Genomic DNA, 21,938 nt, shown 5'->3' with positions numbered 1-21,938 from the left:
GCCACAACAAAAAACAAACAAAGAAATAGGCCAACAAGTCATTACAGGGTAGGCCAGACAAATAACCCAGCATTATTATGGCGGCCAATCGGGACGCTCAATATTTGGGAATGTATCTGATTAAATATGCATTAATGGGGAACGCGTCAGCACATTCAGGATATCAGGTCTCTTGGTTTTGTCCGAGAGTAACCCCAGCTGAGATGTGACTCTGCCAGCTGGGCAGATCATCTTGTGACGTTAGAATTATAAGGTTCTATCTCCATTTTTGGTCTGATCCATTAGGTGTTTATTAATGCCTGTGTGATTATTTTTAAAATGTTTTTAGTTAGTAATTAATAAAATACAAAGTTTCCATCTCACAAAACATAATGGAATGTAAAAACGTTGACGCTCAATATCTCTGAACTACCCTAAACGGAGATAGAACCTTATAATTCTAAGCTCACGATCTGCCGTACGCATGTTTGGAGAAAATAAATACTGTCGTAAACACAGGCGCAACATCACTGACCTCTAAAATCACCACATTAAAAAATCTATCAAAATCAAACACAAGGTTCACAGTATAGCAGTCAGATATGTAGCTGGTAACAGACACAGACGAGTGAACAAGATTTCTGATCATTAATTTACACAACTAAAGACTACAGTGGTCATTGTCGTAAAAAAAAAAGGAATGTGACATCACAACAGTTATGACCATAGATAATATCATGACAACTGAATTAAACTCCTCCAAAAAATTTAGGAAATGTTATTTCGGTCGATTATTCCTCCCCCTTAATAATACCAATTGGTATTGTATTTTATAGCGTTGGAAAGCCTGATTAGTCACCTTTACAACGAGGTACAACTTGGGATCATGCATTCGTGGAATGAGCAACACAGCTAGACGTGTGGGTAGTGGCCCAAATTAATTTTTTACAAAATCCCTGAACTTTTTTTGAGGAGTTTATAATTCAACTGAGTGGGTTTGGGTCAATATACAGCACAATGGATGATTTGCCATCTCCAGCATAGGTAAAACAAGACTGCGATCGTGTGTCATTCAATGGTGGTGGACGGTGCATCAAGGAACAAGGAACATGAAACTTTAAAACAATTTAAAAGCTCATTTAAAAGCCTTTCTGTACATATGTTTATGTTGTAAATCTTAAAAATGTGTTCTGAGAAACATGGAGAACAGAACAGTGTTTTCTATGTAAACATAGGATAGAGCCTTGCCAGCTGGTGTGTGTGTGTGTGTGTGTGTGTGTATGTGTGTGTGTGTGTGCGTGTGTGTGTGTGTGTGTCTCAAGTGCATGCATGCATACATGAGTGTGGTGCAGGGCATATGTGACACTGTGTGTGTGTGTGTGTGTGTGTGTGTGTGTGTGTGTGTGTGTGTGTGTGTGTGTGTGTGTGTGTGTGTGTGTGTGTGTGTGTGTGTGCGCGTGTGTGTGCGCGCGTTAGTCCGGCTGGGGTCTGGCTAGAGACACATTGTATTTGTTCAATAAACCAGAAGCCTATAGGCCTGGGTTCAGACCTCCGTCACTAACACGTCCAATAATAGCTCCCAAGATGGCCGCCTCTTTGCCGTGCTGAAGCCTGTAACCAGATGAGTTCTGAGAGCTAGGATGAGTTATCAGGACAGTGATATGATCCTGCTGATGTGCTCCAGACACAAGCTACCAACAACAGATTCAGTAACATTAGGATGAGATCTGAGATTAGGGGAAAAAGACACAATCTGACGAAAGCTGTGGTGCCACAGGCTCGAGGCTAAGATTGAAATGAATCGGCATTCTGATTGACTTGATAGGATTGTTAAATAGTTAAAAATAGCTGTCATTGTCAATCTGGATTGTGTTCAATAAACTGCCTAACTTTTAGAAGAGAAACGTTTGAGTGTAAACAACTCTCAACAAATAACTGATCTCTTTAGAATTAAATAAGAAGATTAAGAGGAAAATAAATAAATTTCTTAAAAGTACGTTCTAAAAGACTACCACAATAAAAAGAAAACATCCCTCTAAAAGTAGCAACGTTTTAAAGTTAGTAAAAGTGAAAAAAGAAAAAAGAAAAAGAATGTTACCACATTGTTCAAACAAATAAACTGAAATTGTATATTTGAATATGCGGTTGGTGTGCGTTCTAATGCGTTCAAAAAACATAATACTATTACTTCTCTGGCCATCCATCCATTAATTCATCCATCCATCCATCCATCCATCCGTTTCTATCTTTCTCTCTCTCTCTCCATCACTCCTCTTTCACGTCGGCCGTTTTGAGGACAGAGTCCTCTCCTAGGACCTTGCAGAGTTCGTTCAGTCTTAGCTGCATCTTGGGGATGCCCGCCAGCTGCGATTCCAGGCGCTGTTTCTCCTCCGTCAGCGAGAGTCTGGTCGCCGTGTCCAGCTGCTCGAACCGCCAACCTCCCTCACCGTCAAACTGCAGCAAGTGCGTGTGGTACTTCCTGTGGGTGGAGAGACCGAAGCGTGATCACAGGTTCGGGGGGGGGGGGGGTTCGAAGAGTTTATTTATGGGATTTTGTGTTGTGTTTTGTTTATTTGTGTGTGTTGGGTAACAATTTTAGTATTGTTTTAAGGTTGTGTTATGTTATGCTAGGTGAATACTTTTTGATATTGTATGTCTTGCCATGTGATGTTATGTCATGTTATGTCATGTTATGTCTTGTTATGTCTTGTTATATGATGTTTGGGTCTGGTCTTGGTGCTTGTTCTACAGTCATGCTCGACACTGGGAGGATATCAGCAGTGGCAGAGGGGACTACATGTCCTGTAGTGTGCTGTGTTTGTCTCTTACCAAAGGGAGGGCCTGTGGGTGATTGACAGCAGCGATATCCCAGCATCCTTTGCCGCCTGGAATATCTTCCCCTCCACGTCGATGCTCACTGCACTGGTGCACTCATCCAACAGGGCATACTTGGGCCTGACAAACAAACAAACAAACAAACAAAACATCTCTAGTTAATCAACTACCTAATGAACGCTTCATTCATTGACAAATTAGATAATTCATTGCATTTTCAGACTCCCAAAGCGCTCACATTGTAAGGGGGAGAACTCACGTCATTACTGCCAATGTAATGTAATGTAGCACATTTTTGAAAGAAAACAAAACCTATTTTGGCCCAGGCCTGTAATGTACAGTATATCGTTTTTAGACAAAGATGGAGGTGTCTGTCTGACCTGTTGTAGAACATGCGAGCCATCCCCATCCTCTGTTTCTCTCCTCCAGACAACACGTCCTTCCAGTCCATCTCTGCATCCCAGCCTGCACCTCACAGAGACATCACAGTTACTACTGATACAACTCAACACACACACACACACACACACACACACACACACACACACACACACACACACACACACACACACACACTGTGGGACATTATCCCAATCACCACTATTGACTTAGACCAGGGTCTTATTGACCATTACTAACATAAACCAGAGGATTATAATACACAGCGGGTGCTATAATTCTTGGAAAACATTAAACTGGAGAGAGATTGTCACGCTTGACTAAACTGAATTGAACTGTCGCTGCTATCAAACCACAGAGGGTAGAGAGAGAAACAAACATTATCTTTGTCCAGCTACAAAGAAATATTAATTTCAGCTTTGAACAACGACAGATCAAAGCGCCATTCTTCCTAATCCAGACTATGGATGCTGGCCGTGTGACGCAGGAGAGCATGGACTCCACTGTCCTCTGTAGCCTTTCCTCAATGAGAAACGTAATTATCGCCTTTGGATTGAAGCCAACATCCGAAAAATCTGTATTACAGAGATTATTTGAGTTGAGTTTCCGACTGACTTGGAGATGCTTCACACATGGGTACAGAGCAGCCATTCATGGCTTTGACCCCAGGTCACCAAGCTTAGTTTGGGCCTCAACAATAGACCCTATTGTTGGTACTCTATCAGGAGGTTGGGAAAGCACCTGGATTAAATACAGTATAAATACAAGCAATTAGGGGTCTAAATACAGCCACCGCCATGAAGGGACGCCACTGATAGAAATATCCTGGTTGGTCATTCTACATACAGGTGCAACTAAAAAAATTAGAATATCGTGCAAAAGTTCATTTATTTCAGTAATTCAACTTAAAGGGTTAAACTTAGATATTATATGGACTCATTACATGAAAAGCAAGATATTTAAAGCCTTTATTTGTTATAAATTTGATGATTATGGCTTACAGCTTATGAAATTAAATATCTCAGAAATGTTTTAATATTACATGAAATCAATAAGAAAAGGATTTTAAATACAGAAATGTCAGCCCTCTGAAAAGTATAATCATGCATATGTACAATGCAATGAGTCTATATACTATTTAAGTTTAACCCTTTAAGTTGAATTACTGAAATGAATGAACTTTTGCACGATATTCAATTTTTTTGAGTTGCACCTGTATACGTTATACACAGGATATTGCATTTATATTTCAACAGAGACCGTGAAGCTTTTGAGGAAGATGTCTAGATGTGCTAGCTGAACCAAGAGGAATTGAGTATGTCGACACACAACAGGCCATCTGTCTTGTCTCCACACACAGATATGTTTATCACTTTTTTAACTGCTTTTAAGTTATAAGTTAGTTATAAGTTATTAAGATTGTTTTAAATTCTAATTGACTTTAATATAATGTCTTTCAATGTTGTAGGTAAAGCACTTTGAGTTGCCTTGTGTAGGACAATGTGCTATACAAATAAACTTGACTTGACTAGAGGTCAACATTTATTTATTTAATTTATAGGTGTGTCATTGACTTCCATGTCAATTTGTTACCTCTTAAGTTTCAGACTACATTTGCCTGTTGTTTGTTTTGACACTGGCTCCCCGCTGGTGGAATGAGCTTCCCACGGCTGTCAGAACTGCAGTCACTACCCATCTTCCGTTGTAGACTGAAGACCCATCTCTTCAGGTTACACCTTAACTGCTCCTCCTGAGACATCTACTGCCCCCCAGCATTGCGTCTCCTGAAGACACCCGCTTTTCCCCTCTACTGTGTCCCCTAAAAACTTCTATTTGCCCCCCTTGTACTGTTTCTCTGTTTCTCCAGTGTCTAAATAAACAAATACAAATAAAAAGTTAGGTTTAGAAGAAGGTGATAGAAGAAGGTTTTTCCTTCTATCAATGGCCCCGGGCCTGAGCTGGATTACTCTTCCTGCTACGACTGGTGGATTGATGATTCATTGCTTAGTCAAATGTATTGATTGTAAGTCGCTTTGGAATAAGGTGTCTGCTAAATGCCAAAAATGTAAATGTAAATGTTTTGATAACTCTTGCACATCAGATTGGAGTGTTAATAATACATCATTAACGTGTGCTCTTGTCACAGGGAACACATTCACCCTCATACCCTTCGACTCCAACCCCCCCCCCCCCCCCACCCCCGCCCCAAGTTTGAACACCCACCACATACTTCCAGTCCCCATCTCCCTCAAACCCCCTAGTTCGTACCACCCTCTACACCCCCGCCCCCCAGTTCCTACCTCCTTCTCGGGTGACAATGTGGTTGAGGTTGACAATGTCCAAGATGGCCTCCAGGTCCTTGTCCCTGTAGCCCCGCTCATGCATGTCCTCCAGGCAGTCTGGGTAGATGACCTGGTCACGCAGCGTCCCTATGGACATGTACGGCCTGGTGGGGGAGGGAGGGAGGGAGAGAGGGGGGAACAGCTTGTATTCATGTTGGGGTCCTGACTGAGATTCATTGTGGGGTAACACACTCTGTCTCGATAAAGGACACAGAACCGAAATGTTGAAGAAAAAAAAAAAACTGTCTACCGGTATTTCTATTCTTTTTTGTAACATACTCGATCAACATTTCGAACTTTCAGTTTTCAAAAATCTAAAAATAATTGCGGGTTCAGCTTTTTCTGGAGTGCATCCTGTTTTTTTTTCATGAAGCAAAACACACACACACACACACACATCCTAGTTGATCTAACACTGTAGCATTAACCTCCAGAGGGCCATTTCATCACACTAAGGGCCAATCCCAATTCATCCCTACGGCTTCGTTTTCACCCCTATGGCTTGATTTGCGCGTTCACGTTTAGGGGGAGGGCTATCCCAATTCATATTTCATCGAGCCATGGCTTCATTTCGAGGGCTAACTATGACTTCATTTCGAACGATTCCAGGACCAGACTAGCTTCGAAGCCATAGGGGTACGCTACCCCTTGATTCCAGGATGCATTGCGAATCATCTACAGAAATGTTATGTCGCTCTATTCAATGCGGAAATGTCATTTTACTTTCTCTGTAATTACTTATTAATAAAGATTTGAAAAATTATGATAACCATCTTATTATCTTAGTTTAATGTCATTACAATGCATTATAGACCTTTTATTTATAACAAGCATAACCAAAAAAATCTATTTTATGTCGGTGCTGTGTCTAACGTAGTAATAGTTAATTAATGCAGTGGACAGTGGACAGCGGCAGTGTTCCTGTCACTTCGGATTTCGGAACGTCATAAAATTAAACATGTAAGTCATGCATTTTTCCATGTTTCCCATTGATGGTATATGACTAGGGTTGGGTACCGTTTGGATTTTCCGAGTGCACGCCATTAATGCTGAGCAGCGATGTTTTATATAAGGTGATCAAATACCAACATATCCTGATGCTACAGTTGCAGCAGAACATGGGGAACTACAGCACTGAACATAGGTTACCGTATAATATAGCCTACATGTGACTGACAGATACGCCCAAGACACACACACACACACACACACACACACACACACACACACACAGTGAAAGATAATCAGCTCATTGAATATGAAGTATACAAGAGTACACACAGAACCGGGAACGCGCATACAGCACTGAACAACGTCCGTAGAATATAAACTTGTGACTGACTCACATACAGTACATACATACACACACACACACACACACACACACACACACACACACACACACACACACACACACTGAAAGATTATCAGCTTATCAATATGAAGTAGGCCTTCATGAGAGTACACGCACAAAACGAGCTAACGTTACTCATTAACTGTAAAATCACAGTGTGACAGTCAGATGGAGCATTCGGTAAACAATCAACAGCAAGGTAATGCATCAGCTGAGTTAAAGAAAACCAACTTTTACCTTTGATGACAGCGACATGAGCCCTGTTTTCCCGTACCTCCGCCGTTCTGTTCGTGATGATTTTAGATTATTTTTGCCCCACGCATATTGCCCTGTACTATAGTTAGACCACGCGACTACAGCTTCCTTGTGTCTCTTATTGTCAAAATGTTCCCTGAATTTTAGCAGCATGTTTTTCCAGCATGTAAATCCGTTGTCAATAAAAATTCGACTCCAATTCTTTTCCCCTGCCAATGTCGTTGTTTAAGTGATGGAGAGACGCAAAGGAGAGGGATTTCCTGAAATCCAAATTTCCCGCTAAATTCAGACCAATCACAAAACTGTTTTGCAAGCGCGTCGCCTCGCACTTGTTGAGAGCGATTCAGTCTCGGATTACATGCACTGAGTGGAACTTTAACAGGCGATGTCACGTGCAGTTGCATGTAACGTCCGTTTCGGACACCAGGGGGCGACAGAGGAACCGAAACGAGGAACCGAAATCTCTCTTGTAATTCGGTTCGGTAGGTACCGAATGTAAAGTAACCGGTACCATACCGGTACCGGTTTTCGGTACCCAACCCTATATATGACGCCGTAAATTGAACTAAAGTTCAGCCGCGAAGTTGTTGCACTGTTGTCCTAAATCAGTGCAGACTGGCAGGGTAGGAGCACAGGTTTCATACAGGTTAGAGCGCCGTTATTCTGTCATGGTCTGATAATGAAGCATTGTTCTTTTTTATTTGATGACTTGTTTGATCGATTGATAGCGTAAAAGTGAAGTTGTGAATGAGTCGCGAGCGTCAATGCTTTTCTACGATACTCCTGATGACGTATCAGTCTTGAAGGGTTGTCCCTCTTCCATGATTTCTCAGGTGTGTTGATAATAAACTAAAAAAGATGCTTATAGCACACGCAACAAAAATAAACACAGCTGAAGAAGGCATTGCGAGATGTGAGAATTCGCCGGCAACATAACGTGTCACCCGTACCGCGTCTATTTAAACCACTGCTGATGACGTATCCGTCGTGAAGGGCTGTCCCAATTCATAGGGGTAGATTTCAACCCCTATGGCTTGTGGCTCTGTTCGAAGGCCTTGGCTTGAAATCGAGTCACACTCGAAAACGAGCAATAGGGGTAGAAAAGGGAATCGGGATTGGGCCTAAGTGTTGGGGAACAGCGGAGGTGTGACAGGAGGTGTTAGGAGTATAAAGGAAGTAACATCCAGTACAGATCCTTTAGCTGCTGCTGGTTAGCGCCCGGGAGGCTAGGCTAGCCAACGCTTCATCTCATAACATGTGAAATATTCAGCTCTCCTGTGGGGAGGCTGGCAGAGGCGTCTGGTAAATATTTCACTGCTCTCCGCTCTGGTTTCCTCTGACTCTCATACGGGTCCGGTTACACGGTATGCGATTACAGACACGCACACACGCACACACACACACACACACACACACACACACACACACAGTGTTTCAATACGATGACATACCGCAGCTGTATCAACAGTGTGTGTGTGTGTGTTTGTGTGTTTATGTGTGTGTGTGTGTGTGTGTGTGTGTGTCCGTGTGTGTGTGTGTGCGTGTGTGCACGTGTTTGTGCGTGTGTATGTCCGTGTGTGTATGTGTATGTGTGTGTTTGTGTGTGTGTGTGTGTATGTGTGTGTTTGTGTGCGTACGTGTGTGTTTGTGTGTGTGTGTGTGTGTGTTTGTGTGTGTGTGTGTGTGTGTCACCCACCTCTGTGGGATGTAGAACATGTGCTGAGGGGAGGGCTTGTACAGCAGTCCTCCATAGACCGGCCAGAGGCCACTGAGGATCCTGAACAGAGAGCTCTTCCCACAGCCGTTAGGGCCTGTGATCAGCAGGTGCATATCCTCTTCCACCTACATCACATATATAACACATATATGATAACATTATGCAGCTACGACGTAATACTGTACAGTTCACCTCAGTTCAGTTCTAATTTCATTCAAATCGGACGAACGTTAGCAGAACAAAGCCCGTACCACAATCCCAGGAGAAAATGGCTGCTGTGTTTCTTAATGAACACACAGGAGAGTCTAGTGTTTCTTAATGAACACACAGGAGAGTCGACACACAGTAACAAACACCCCACAGGTGAAACCCAGGGGTGCTCGAGAGAGGGATATATAAATAAACCGTAGTTCCAAGACCAATGCAACCAGGTTGTGTGTTCCTTTCTCACCTTGAAGTTTAGGCTGGACACCACCACGTCTCCATTCGGGGTGATGATGGGGACGTTCTCACACACGATGCCCTTGTCCACATCGATGACTTTCCCTGCACAGGGGAGGGGGACAAACAGGTTCAGTCAGTCAGTCGTTGTGTAGAGATTACTGTACTATCATGACTACGCTCACGTTGGAAGACAGCACATTAGGCGACTGTGATAAAAGAGTGGCCGTTATTCTGGACCGACCCCTAGATAAAGGTCCGTTAGCGTCTCTGCCCAGGGAGTTAACTATCTTGGCCCAGGGCAGTCGACCCCCGGTTGGGAAGCGGACAGTTGTGAGTTCGATCCTCGCTCTGGGTAAGCTACTCTATCTACCCCGCTCTTCGCTACAATACTATTCCTATTTAGATATAGTACTGTCGACGCTCGACGGACATAGATGTGAAGATGTAAGAGCTAAGGGGCTACTGTAACTGAGCAATCCAAAAAAACAGATGTACACTTGATTCACTTATCTACAGATCCGATCCCGGGCTAAAAACAGCGTCATCGAATACTGGAGAGAAGCCCACACACAGAATGCTGCTCCCAGGTGACATTTTTAGACCTTTTTTAGACCTCTTTGGATGGAATTTTAGACCTGTTCGTGGCACCGAGGTGATGACATTAGGGATTTCACTGCCATACAGACAAAAAGGTCTGAAGGATAATTAATATAAAATAAATAAGTCCCATAATTACTCAAAAGTACTTTTTCATTTCCGCGTAAATAGATGTGGTCGGACTGATTTCCTTGCAGGACAAGCTAATCTCATTTTTAATACCTAGCACCTAATAACCTTTTTAGGCCTTATGAATCGCATTGCTGGATTTTAGACTTAAAGGCTTTTTAAGACCAGCGCGGCAACCCTGTTGTGGTCCTCTGCGGCTCAGTTGGTAGAGCATTGTGATAACGGTTAGGTTGTGGGTTCGATTCCCGCTGGGACTATGTATACTGAAAAATGTATGCACTCACTGCAATGTAAGTCGCTTTGGATAAAAGCATCAGCTAAATGGCATATATATGGGTGCATTATTATTTTATTCCACGCAAAAAAAAGGTTTCGGCCGACAGGTATCATCTGTCAGGTCGACTGCCCTTGGGAGCAGCAGATTCCATGCGAAGTCTTCTCTTCATTCTCTCTTTTTCGCTACTTTAACACTACAACAGCCGTGCCTTTTTTACCTGCTGAGAGAGCCGCCTCGGTACAATGCTCAAGCTGCTATTTACACTAGGGATGCACCGAAATGAAAATTCTTGGCCGAGGCCGAAGCCGAATTTAAGGAAACACTTGGCCGAATACCGAATACCGAATACCGAATGTGTATCGGCAGTTTTTAATTTTATCATTGCATAAACTAAATACATTTTGCTTTTTATTCATGCTTCTCAAAGAAAGAAATTGAGATTGAAAAAAAAGAACTTTTATATATAACTTATTATAACTAATTATCGTGGGATTTAATCTCTACTGCTTTCCAGGGTTCAAGTTAATGATATTCATGATTTGTCTCTACATAGGCTTCAGAAAGTATTTAGACCCCTTCACTTTTTTCACATTTTTGAATAGATTTGCCATCAATCCACACACAGTACCCCATAATCTAAGTAAAAACGTGTTTTAATGTTTGCAAATGTATTAAAATGTAAATACAGAAATACCTCATGTACATAAGTATTCAGACCCTTTGTCACTCTTAAAATTAGGTCAAATGCTAAATGTCTTCAACAAGTCATTCAACAAGTTGAATTGAGTCCACCTGAGTGTAAGGATAATAGTTCATGTTATTTCAGAATGAATATCTTTTGTTTTTATAGTCTCTGGTTTGCATAGAAACCACCGCATGATACAGCTGCATGTCATAAACTCGTGTAGAACAGCTGGGAGTCTGAATATGTTTTCAACAAGGCAACAACTCTGCTTCTCACTCCAATTTTAAATTGAGCTACGACTGCTAAGCTAACTAGCTAGATGAGTGTAAGGTTGCGTTCGTAAAGTCGCTCTGAGAGCGCTGGAGCGCACACTGGGCCCGACGTCATAGAGAAACCGAGTCATTTGATTGGACGAGAGGCATTCCACGAGTGCTGATCGGATTTCCTGAGTGAATTTACGAACGTGCGTCGCCTCGGGCCGCGCGCCTGTTGAGAGTTATATTTAATTGTATTGCGTCATCAAAACACGGCCACTATTCGGTGGTAAACATGTGTTTTCACACATTCGGCCGAATACCGAATGTGCTTTATTTTGCGATATTCGGCCGAATACATTCGGTGGCCGAATGTTCGGTGCATCCCTAATTTACACACAAAGACCACTAGTTGGCCGCTTGTAAATGAGCCTGCTTCCTACACAGAAAAACGGCAAAATAGCTTTATACTAGCTTATCCTGATGTGATTTTGAAAATGTAAGGATACTGGGTGGTAGAACGCACATATCTAGGAAAAGTCATGAAAGGAGGGTCCTGAAATTTGATCGAGTGCAAAGGTATAACATTTTTCTTTACTCTGGCTGTTCTAGTGTTAACAGAGCCCTAACAATAGCAGTAGTGCTTAGTGAGGAGCACTCTATCACCAGATGCACACATTGATCGTTGCCTCCAACACTTTTTGTTGTTTTTTACATTTTTAAGATGTGATTGAGTTATGTGTTTTATTTGTAAGTATTGCATAGTTTTTTTGTGTTGAATTACACCAATAAAGGCTTTTTACAGTAATTCATTTACATTCAAATTCTCTCTTTCTCTCTCTCTCTCTCTCTCTCTCTCTCTCTCTCTCTCTCTCTCTCTCTCTCTCTCTCTCTCTCTCTCTCTCTCTCTCTCTCTCTCTCTCTCTCTCTCTCTCTCTCTCTCTCTCTCTCTCTCTCTCTCTCTCTCTCTCTCTCTCTCTCTCTCTCTCTCTCTCTCTCTCTCTCTCTCTCTCTCTCTCTCTCTCTCTCTCTCTCTCTCTCTCTCTCTCTCTCTCTCTCTCTCTCTCTCTCTCTCTCTCTCTCTCTCTCTCTCTCTCTCTCTCTCTCTCTCTCTCTCTCTCTCTCTCTCTCTCTCTCTCTCTCTCTCTCTCTCTCTCTCTCTCTCTCTCTCTCTCTCTCTCTCTCTCTCTCTCTCTCTCTCTCTCTCTCTCTCTCTCTCTCTCTCTCTCTCTCTCTCTCTCTCTCTCTCTCTCAGATATAACACTATGTCCAGTATCATGCGGTATTGAATGCAGTACAGATACTTCAGTAATCTCTGGCATGAATACTCCTGGTGTGTTTTGAAAATGTGCCTGACATTATCTCCAGGTACATCTCGGGCGCTCTGACCACAGTGGAGGTGCATCTCCTCCCCAGGCCCTGACAGAGGCAGAAGCCGCATGCACACAAACAAAGGTTACCCATAGCTGGATAGGTGACGCTCCTGAGCTTCGTTATGGAAATATTTTCGTATGTAAATTAGGGATGTTTTCTTTCATGGTTGTGACAATGGTATTGACCTGCTTACTGACTCCCTCACCTGCGATGTGTTGTATCTGTCCAGACTCTAGTATTCCCACAAAAACTGTGAAAGTATATCCTACCAAAAAACCTTGGGTTACGAAAGATGTGAACCTGTGTCTGGTACGTAACAAATACGCCTTCCTACAACATAACACAAAATCCCACACTCTAAATAGCGACATTGGAAAATAGGAAGAGTAATGCTAAACTGAGTTAACTAAAACAAGGTTGAGGAGCTGCTCATTTCTGGGAAGGCATTCACGCCGGACGCCCGGAAAGGCCTTAACCTTGTTCTCATGATGGCCAAACCACAGCAGGGCCAATCTATCCAATGCTTGGACCCCATCCAGCTTGCAAATGAATTGCAAATAAACAACACTTTTTTCGTTATGCCGTATTTGATCAGAACAAAGGCCCCACTGAGATGCAGGATATCAGCCAGACAGACCCCAGAGGAAAGCTCTATATCAGTATCAGGGGAAGACTGATATGTCCTAGCTGTCTTCTGCAGGAGGAACCCTCGTAAGGATGCTGGTCCATATGGTCTTAAAGGACACAACAGGTTGGAGCTGTGTTTGCTTTTTTCAGCTACGTTTAGAATCACATTCTCCCCCTCTCATCTGGATTGAATACCGTGAGTGCCGTTTGAAATATGCAAAGGTCTTGGCTTTTAGTGTTTTGCCTGTTTGACGAACGTACTGTAAACAAGTATGACAGCTATGTCTCCACCCTGGCGTCCTGGCTCACTGCTAGTTGCACTGTACGTCAGGAAGACCAGCTGTGTCTGGGAGACAACAGAGCAAATATGTCATCACACCCATTCGCCGAGCCACTCACTGTCATGGGACAGGAGGTAGAGCAGGTTTTAAATCTGCACACATGTGTTCTTAAAAAGGACAATTAGGAGCTTCAATGTGAGAAGGAGAATACCCTTTGTCTACAAACCAAATAAACTCATTGAGAGTATTGACATTCAACCTGGATTACTGTCTCCACCATCTGACAGTCAAAAACAAGACCAAGCTAGCAAGGATCATCAAGCGAGCAAGCAAGATTATAGGACAGAAGCAGACCAACTCACAAACTACCTCAGAGCAGTCAACAAGCGCTCCAACAAGGTTTTTAGACAATCTGTCCCATCCACTTCTACCTTCAGGCAGAAAAATCTGATTTAAAAAAACAACAAAAACAAAACTACCAGAAAAGACCTTTCATCCCTAGGTCAATAGCTGTTTTAAACTCATCAAACAAAGGTAGGGCAGTAAGGCCCTGATGTTAAGGGACATTCAACTATATGATTTAACCTTGAGAACTTGTGTGCTCTGTGTCTTGTGACAGAGAGCTGCATTACAAGCTTCATCTGCTGGCTAAAGAGTAGTGTGTGTGTGTGTGTGTGTGTGTGTGTGTGTGTGTGTGTGTGTGTGTGTGTGTGTGTGTGTGTGTGTGTGTGTGTGTGTGTGTGTGTGTGTGTGTGTGTGTGTGTGTGTGTGTGCGCGTGCACATGTGTGTCCTGCGTGTGAGTACTCTTCGGTAATTGCAGCCCAGTGTCTGCCGTGCTTCAAGGAGGAGTTTGTAACTCTGCCAGCCTGCTGAAACACAAACTTGAGGCAGCCTGATAGAGAGTGGGTGTACGCATCGCCTGTAGCCTTGTCAATAAACCCACCCATCACGTTGAACCCCCTCCACGATGATTCACCACAGCAAACGAGCATGCCCAGTATAGACAGGCCCTGTGACTCAGTGTTGCATCAGCAAACAGTAGGGCTGCATCCCATTCCAAATAATTGTCTCCTTCTCTGCTCCCTCGTTTACTCCTTCTTAAGGGTCCGATGAGAATGGACCGGTGAAAGAGACACGATGCAAAATAGGTGCCATTATTGTTGCCTTGACACCCACACCGAGCTCTCTCCGATTTGAGATGTGGAGTGAAAGAGGGCAGAGATGGGACTTTCTGGAATGAAATGCATCCCAGGTGTCGTTACCGTGACAACAAGTAACATTCCATTATAGCTGTACTACAATCACTCCACTACAACTAGGCCTGATACTTTAGCTGTACTAACACTACACATGTTCCTCCAGTGTACCTTTGATCTCCAGAGGTCCGTCGATGTGCATCTCTGGCCTGGCCACCTTCTTCTTCTCTTCCCCCGTCCCGGTTGTCACGGTCGACCGCTTGAACACGCCCTTCTGCACCTCGCCAAACACCAGGAACATGTTGTGCACTCGTGCCGTGTAGCCCGCCAGCTCCGTTACCTATCACACACACAACCAGGAAGGTCAACGGTCATTCCGTGTGGTCCAAATAAGCCCAGTCAGAGTCAGAGTGAGCTAGTTAGGTCACTTTAACCCTGCGAGGGCAATTCTAAGAAGCCCTGAACAACCTGTTTATTTAATTTGGCTGTCCCTGTGGGAGAATCCTCTAAATAAATATGTTGGGTTCCATTTCGAACTTTCTGCGGAAAGTGTTCACCATGGAAACCAAAAGCGTTCTTCAAAGGGTTCTCTCCCAAGGACAGCCAAAGAATATTTGATGGCTCTGGGATGCAGCTTTTTTCTAAGCCTGTAGGCTACATCTGTACAGTGAAATACACACTTGGCAGTGTGGTTAATTGTCCCCCCAACAACACAGTAAATCTGTTAAGCAGAAAACCAGTTGTGAAACCTAGGTATTTCGCCAGTAGCATTTGTAACTCTAACTGTATCAAAATGCCAAAATAATATTTTGAAGTAAAGGTGTCTTATAGCAATAGAGTTACTACGACAGTATCTTAATGGCGGCCAAATGATTTGTCTCTTTGATCACAGAAAGTGACTAAACGTCTTGCTTCATTCCCAGGCTTCATTCCATCACTCCTTCTACAGAGGGCCGCTACATCATTTGTTTACTGTACACTTATTATAAATGACATTTGTTACTGTGACTGGGTAGTCAGTGATGCTGTTGCTTTATTTTCTATTACTGTTGCAGCTTCTTTGCTGAGGTAGCTGGGCTAAGTTTAGAACAAAGTGTTTAGGAAATCTCTCCCTGGTGGCACAGTGAGGCGTGGTGCATTGGGACTGGGAGAAAGACGCGGAGCTGAGCCAGAGACAGCAGCATGCGTTGCGTGGGGTAGACGTGCCTCCTCCTGAGAGGGCGAGCCCACTGGATGATCAACAGATGGAGGATTATTCCCAGCTAGACTAAGCCACCAGAGAGGAAAACTTGCTGACGCTCCAGGGTGAGCTACAGTGATGACACACACACACACACACACACACTCTCTCTCACACACACATACACACACACTCGCACACTCACACACTCACACACACACACACACACACACACACACACACTCGCACACTCACACAATCGCACACTCTCACACACACTCTCACACACACACACACACACACACACACACACACACACACACACACACACACAAAGTATAGGGCAGAGCTTTCACTGACTGTTGATGACTGACCTGATGTGAAACATGTTTATGACCTATTTATTCCTAGAAGTAGGTTAACAGTTAAAGGGATAGTTCATCCATCACATTGGGTTCCTTACCCTGAAAGGTAAGGACAGACTTCAATCCACACTTAGGTTCTGTTCAACTGGGCACTGTCACTAATCGCTAACTGTTAGCATTTTTAACCAAAGACCTATGGATGTCAATGGACCCTAAATAAGCATGTTCAAAACGACATGCCCAAATCATCTCAGTCATTTAAATTATTGATTTTCTGAGAATTTGGGATGATTTGGGCAAAATGAAAAATCAAACATGCTAATTTAGGGTCCAACCGAGCCTGTGGGCCTCTGGTGTTGACGCTGTCTGAGGTGACAGCAGACGCGAGGCCTCGTGTGTTGTGGAGTGAGGCGCACAACCTCAGGAATGTGGCTGTTTGCGCTGTGGCCCAGCTGAGCACGCAAGCAGGGGCTTGCTGGGGTGGCATCCACAACTGTACTTAATAATCCCCATCCCTTCTTTTTCCATCCATTTTTCCATTTCTATTTAAATGTTTTGACATTCAGCAGATGCTTTTATCCAAAGCGACTTACCTTGTCTGAAGTAAGTGAATCATCAATACATCAGTCATCATAGGCAAACATGTATGCAGTATGCCTTTTTTTAGACCTCTTTGAATATAATTTTAGACCAATTCGCGACACTGATAGCTTTTTGTCATCCTCGAGGTGATGAAATTAGGGATTTCACTGCCATACAGACAAAGAAGGAAGCGAATTGGCATTTTTTTGGTTCCAGCTTGATTAATTTCCACGTAAATAGATGTGGTTGGACTGATTTCCTTGCAGGATCTAATTTTTAACACCTAGCACCTCATTTTTAGACCGAATAACTGACATTTGAGACCTTTTTAGGCCTTATAAATTGGATTGCTGGATTTTAGACTTTAAGGCTGCCATTGGCAGTCACAATGGTAGAAAAGCATGTTGGTGTAATGCAGCTGAGTGTAACCTTCCAGCTAAATGTAACCTTCCAGCTGAATGTAACCTTCCAGCTAAATGTAACCTTCGATTGGGTTTCCGATTCACAATGCAAAGTATTGGAGAACAATCATTTTTGCATAATTTACCACGAAGACCTGATATTCTCAATTCCTCTTAATGAAACGGAACCAATACGGTACACGCTGACAATGCACATCACCGTTTCATCTGCTTTTTACCCTCAGAGTCATTTCATAGTTATTACTGATATATCCCCAAATATGACAACAAACACACACAACAATCAGATTAGAAACACTATACAGCAGCTAAATAAAAATGCCCTTTCAAGGCAAATCCTCTTAGAGGCCTAAAAATGAAGCGATGGAATAAATGAATGAACATGAATGGACATGCATCACCATTTCGGGATTAAAAGGTGGGTTCATGGTATCATGGCCTCAACCCAGAATCCTTTCAAATGCTTTGAGTGTCGGCCTGAGTCTGTACTCACTGCCAGATGCGTGGGGTTAGCACTTTTCAGGACTATTCCATTAGTTCAATTGCACCACGCAAACACAACCAACCACAGATAGATATTTGAAATAGTTTTAAATCCTATTTCAACCCAGGCCTGTCTCAGTTCACGGTGATTGAATGTACCAGGAGGACATTCATTCATTCACCCTTGAAAACCCTTGCTGTCATCAGCCGGTCCGCCCGGGAGCAGGCTGTAACAGAGGGCTATCACTTTAGTGCCACTCGGGTGTAAAAGGAGAGGGGACAACCATTTTGCCGTCACCTCTTTGTAGGAGGACATGATCCTCTCGATGGCGTCGGCTCCGGAGGCCAGGAGATTGCGTGCCGTGGTGAACGCCTCCGTCCTCTCGCTGACCAGCACTTGAGTTTGGCCATCTGCGGTCTCTGCAGGAGAGAGGAAAACACCATATCCATGAGCTGACATACTGGGCACAGTTCCATGTCTGGCCCTAGGGGCTTAGACCGCTCGCAGAGACGTGAACATTAGGCAAGGGAGGTACTGTATAAGAAAGGGAATGGGGCCAGAATGAAATGAGGCCATTCCTATGGGACTGCATAGCCCAGTGAGGTTGTGTGCCTGGTCTTTTGTTGTGCTCCTGGGACCAAACAGTGTGTCATAAACCGTGTAAAAAGAGAGAGGTGGGAAGACTTTTGAGTAGTATAGAAATACAATGTTTCACCTCAGGGAGGATAACAGCATGAATAGGCGAAGCCCTGATAAGCACAACAGAAGCATTGACATCTACTGTCACACCCTCAGGCTATTCACTGAGATACAGGATGTAGTCTACCACGAAGGTTACTGCAGTCTAACACACGCTGATCAGCCACTGTATATGTCCATGTAAATCAACAGGAACTGCGCTTTGTGATTATAATACAGTCACTCTTAAATGAACTAACTATGATTAATGAACTTAAAACGAATTATAATTTAATTGCCCGAGAGGTGTTTGAGGCCTTGCTTTCTTCCATGATAAAGTAACAGCTATGGCATGTTTTCTAAATGTACCTGTTTACCATACATTGCATAGCATCTGCATTTGCACCTGCAAAGTATGGTGCCTGCTTCACGTCGAGCCTAACAACGCCCCTCGGCTATGACTTCATTCAGAATAAGGCACAGCCTCTCGTACCTTATTGCATAATGACACTGCTTGTTCAAACACAGATATGCCATTTAGCTGACACTTTCATCCAAAGCAACTTACAACCCACAACGTAAAGCATTGTTAGCACCACGCTCTACCAACTGAACCGGAGAGGACAACCTATCCAAGACCTTTACTTGTACAGAGGTAAACACAGACTGGAGCCCCAGCACTAACTCCCTCACCTCAGTGATGGCTTGTAGGTGTGACCCTATTAGGCACCCTTAGTTGCGCCGTCTTGGGGATAATAGTTTATTGGCAATAGGCAACAGGGTTCCTACAAGTTTCGTCAAGTCACATTTAAGATCTTTTTAGTGCTTTTTTAGACCTCTTTGAATATAACTTTAAACCTATTCGCGACACCATATGATAGCTTTTTGTCATCCTCGAGGTGATGAAATTAGGGATTTCACTACCATACAGACAAAAAAGGAAGTGAATTGGCATTTTTTTGGTTCCAGCTTGATTAGGCCTAATTTCCGCATAAATAGATGTGGTCGGACTGAATTCCTTGCAGGATCTCGTTTTTAAGACCTAGCACCTAATTTTTAGACCAAATAACTGCAAAAATATATATTGGATTATAAATTGGATTGCTGGATTTTAGACTTCAAGGCTTTTTAAGACCAGCGCGGGAACCCTGACACCAAGAAGCTATTGTGAATAACAGCCATCGCTGTAGGTCTTACCGTTGTCAGCGAAGCCGGTGGCTGTGATGATGGGCACAGCCACCATTACCAGCCCGCTGCCACTCCACACGTACTTCATCAGGAACTGCTCGATCATGATGTACCACAGACGCTTGGACAGGATGAGGTTCATCTGGTCTGCCAGCGCCCTGTAGCACTTCTGCAGCTGGCGCATTTCAACCTGATAGAAGCATAACAATTACATTAAGCTACATCCACACACACACACACATACACACACACACACACACATACACACACATACACACATACACATACACATACACATACACATACACGGACACACAGACACAAACACACACACACAACACACACACACACACACACACACACACACATACATATACACACACACACACACACACACACACACACTTCAAAGCATATTACACATTCATGACAGTTCTGCAACTATGCATTTGAATAATCAAGAAAGCTTGAATGCCAGGTGACTGATCACTTGGAGGATGCTGTTAAGGGGTAGCATTATGTCAATAACCCTGGGTATTGACATGTATTGATCCAGCCCATTTCTCTTGGTTGTAGTGCATGAAGATCAATGCCTGGTGCACAATCAATGTAATCACTTTACCTTGTGGCCCCTGTAGAAGGCGATCTCTTCAGCATTGGCAATTATCCTGGAATGCACATAACGGAGATATCCTTTCCTATGGGCCTCCTCGGCGACCAGCTTCCCAAATTTAGGCGAGCAGGCCCGCAGGACCTTAGCGGTGAGGAACACCACAAGTCCAGCCAGGAGGGTCGGCCCGCTGGCGTTGGCACCCCTGGACCGGGCCGTCTGGATGAGCGTGTAGGACGTGAGGATCACATCCAAGATGGGTTTGGTGAGGTTCGAGTAGAGATGCGCCACAGACTGGGAGAACATCATCACGTCCTCGGTGAGCGACTGGTCGGGGTTGGCCAATCTCCCGTCCATGTTGCTCACCTTGTAGTAGGTCTGGTCCGTGAAATAGGTTTTGTAAGCATGGTCCACCAACCGAGTGCGGAAGGCGAGAGCGAGCTTGCACTCGAGGTAGCGGATCATGCTGTTCACGAACGTGGCCGGGATAGCTATGAGGAGCCATTTCATCAGTTGGATGATGAAGCTCCTAGGGTCCTTTTCAACGATTGTTTTCACAATCTTGCCATCCAAGCCAGCGACATAGATAGACAGAAACGTCCTGGAAATCAACGCGACAGAGTGCAGAGATAGCAGACCAAGCTCTTTGGAAACAATCTTCGGAAAGAGGATTTTGGCCAGTTCAAGTATTTGCTTAAAAAATTGTGCATTTACTCCAAGGGATTTATTATAGCCAGTGACATCTGTCTGTGATTTGACTGACACCTGCAATCCATTTTCCTCTCCTTTGGACGCACGGTTATTCCTGCAGTCTTTCCTCTTGCAGACATGTCTGTGTATGATGGGGTACAGGGTTTTCACACCGTAGGCTGCGGCCGCAAGAAAGACAGCTCGCTTCGCCGCAGTCGTCCGGTCCCATCTCACTTTGGACGCGGCATCAAGTATATTGGACATCTTTCTCTACGATGCGACGCTAGGGCAGGCTTATTCTTCTCTTGTGTTATTCCGTATCACATCCATTTTTGAAGATTAGAGACCTTGGAAAAATAAGAGAAAATAGAGGGGGGAAAAACCCTTTGACGGTAGGATGTTCTATGGTTTAGCCGACAACTGGACCGCTACCTTCCAGTATTTCCGTCATTTGGTTTTGCAGTGTGGGCAACTCCCCCGGAAGAAGACGATTGGCTGCGTGACTGACGTATGCAAAGTACTGTAATAATAATATTATTAATAATAATAACCTCTATTTGTATAGCACTTTTCCTGCAAACGTTGCATACTACTGTATGCACTTCGCAGCATCACGAAACGTGTATTGAAGTACCATGTTGAATTGCATGAATTACAACATTAATTATTCAATTCATGTTAAGCCATATAATATTAACACTTTTGGACACAATACGTGTAGGTATTGTGTTTTTGTAGGCACTGTAATGACATATTATAGCATGATTATAGCATGATTATAGCATGTCATTGGTTGTTGTTAGGTGGCTCGCGTCTGTGGTGTGGTGATGCTCACGCGCACTGTAGGCTATAGCCTTTCTCAACTGTATCGGTCCAGATACAAACTTCGGTGATCGGTCCAGCTATTTATGTATTATAGAAACTGTTTTAATGTCTACATTTCATAACATAAATAACCAATAGTAGCTTATGTAGCTAGACGACTACATTATC

The 21,938-nt window shown here is 43.6% G+C and overlaps 1 protein-coding gene across 1 annotated transcript; it reads right to left on the bottom strand.

Annotated features, from left to right (window-relative positions):
• Nucleotides 1–2,244: 2,244 nt before the first annotated feature.
• Nucleotides 2,245–21,209, bottom strand: abcd2 (ATP-binding cassette, sub-family D (ALD), member 2; the record flags this gene model as incomplete). The annotated part of the gene is made up of 10 exons (XM_080537889.1): nucleotides 2,245–2,458; nucleotides 2,809–2,934; nucleotides 3,195–3,279; nucleotides 5,514–5,659; nucleotides 8,861–9,006; nucleotides 9,333–9,427; nucleotides 14,918–15,086; nucleotides 18,077–18,198; nucleotides 19,655–19,835; nucleotides 20,268–21,209. 10 exons carry the CDS (start codon nucleotides 21,207–21,209, stop codon nucleotides 2,245–2,247), a joined length of 2,226 nt encoding a protein of 741 aa, XP_080394015.1.
• Nucleotides 21,210–21,938: the final 729 nt, after the last annotated feature.

Source organism: Nansenia antarctica, assembly GCF_963989245.1.
Source record: "Nansenia antarctica genome assembly, chromosome: 8".
NCBI classification, from domain to species: domain Eukaryota; kingdom Metazoa; phylum Chordata; class Actinopteri; order Argentiniformes; family Microstomatidae; genus Nansenia; species Nansenia antarctica.
This window is presented reverse-complemented; position numbering and strand designations above follow the sequence as displayed.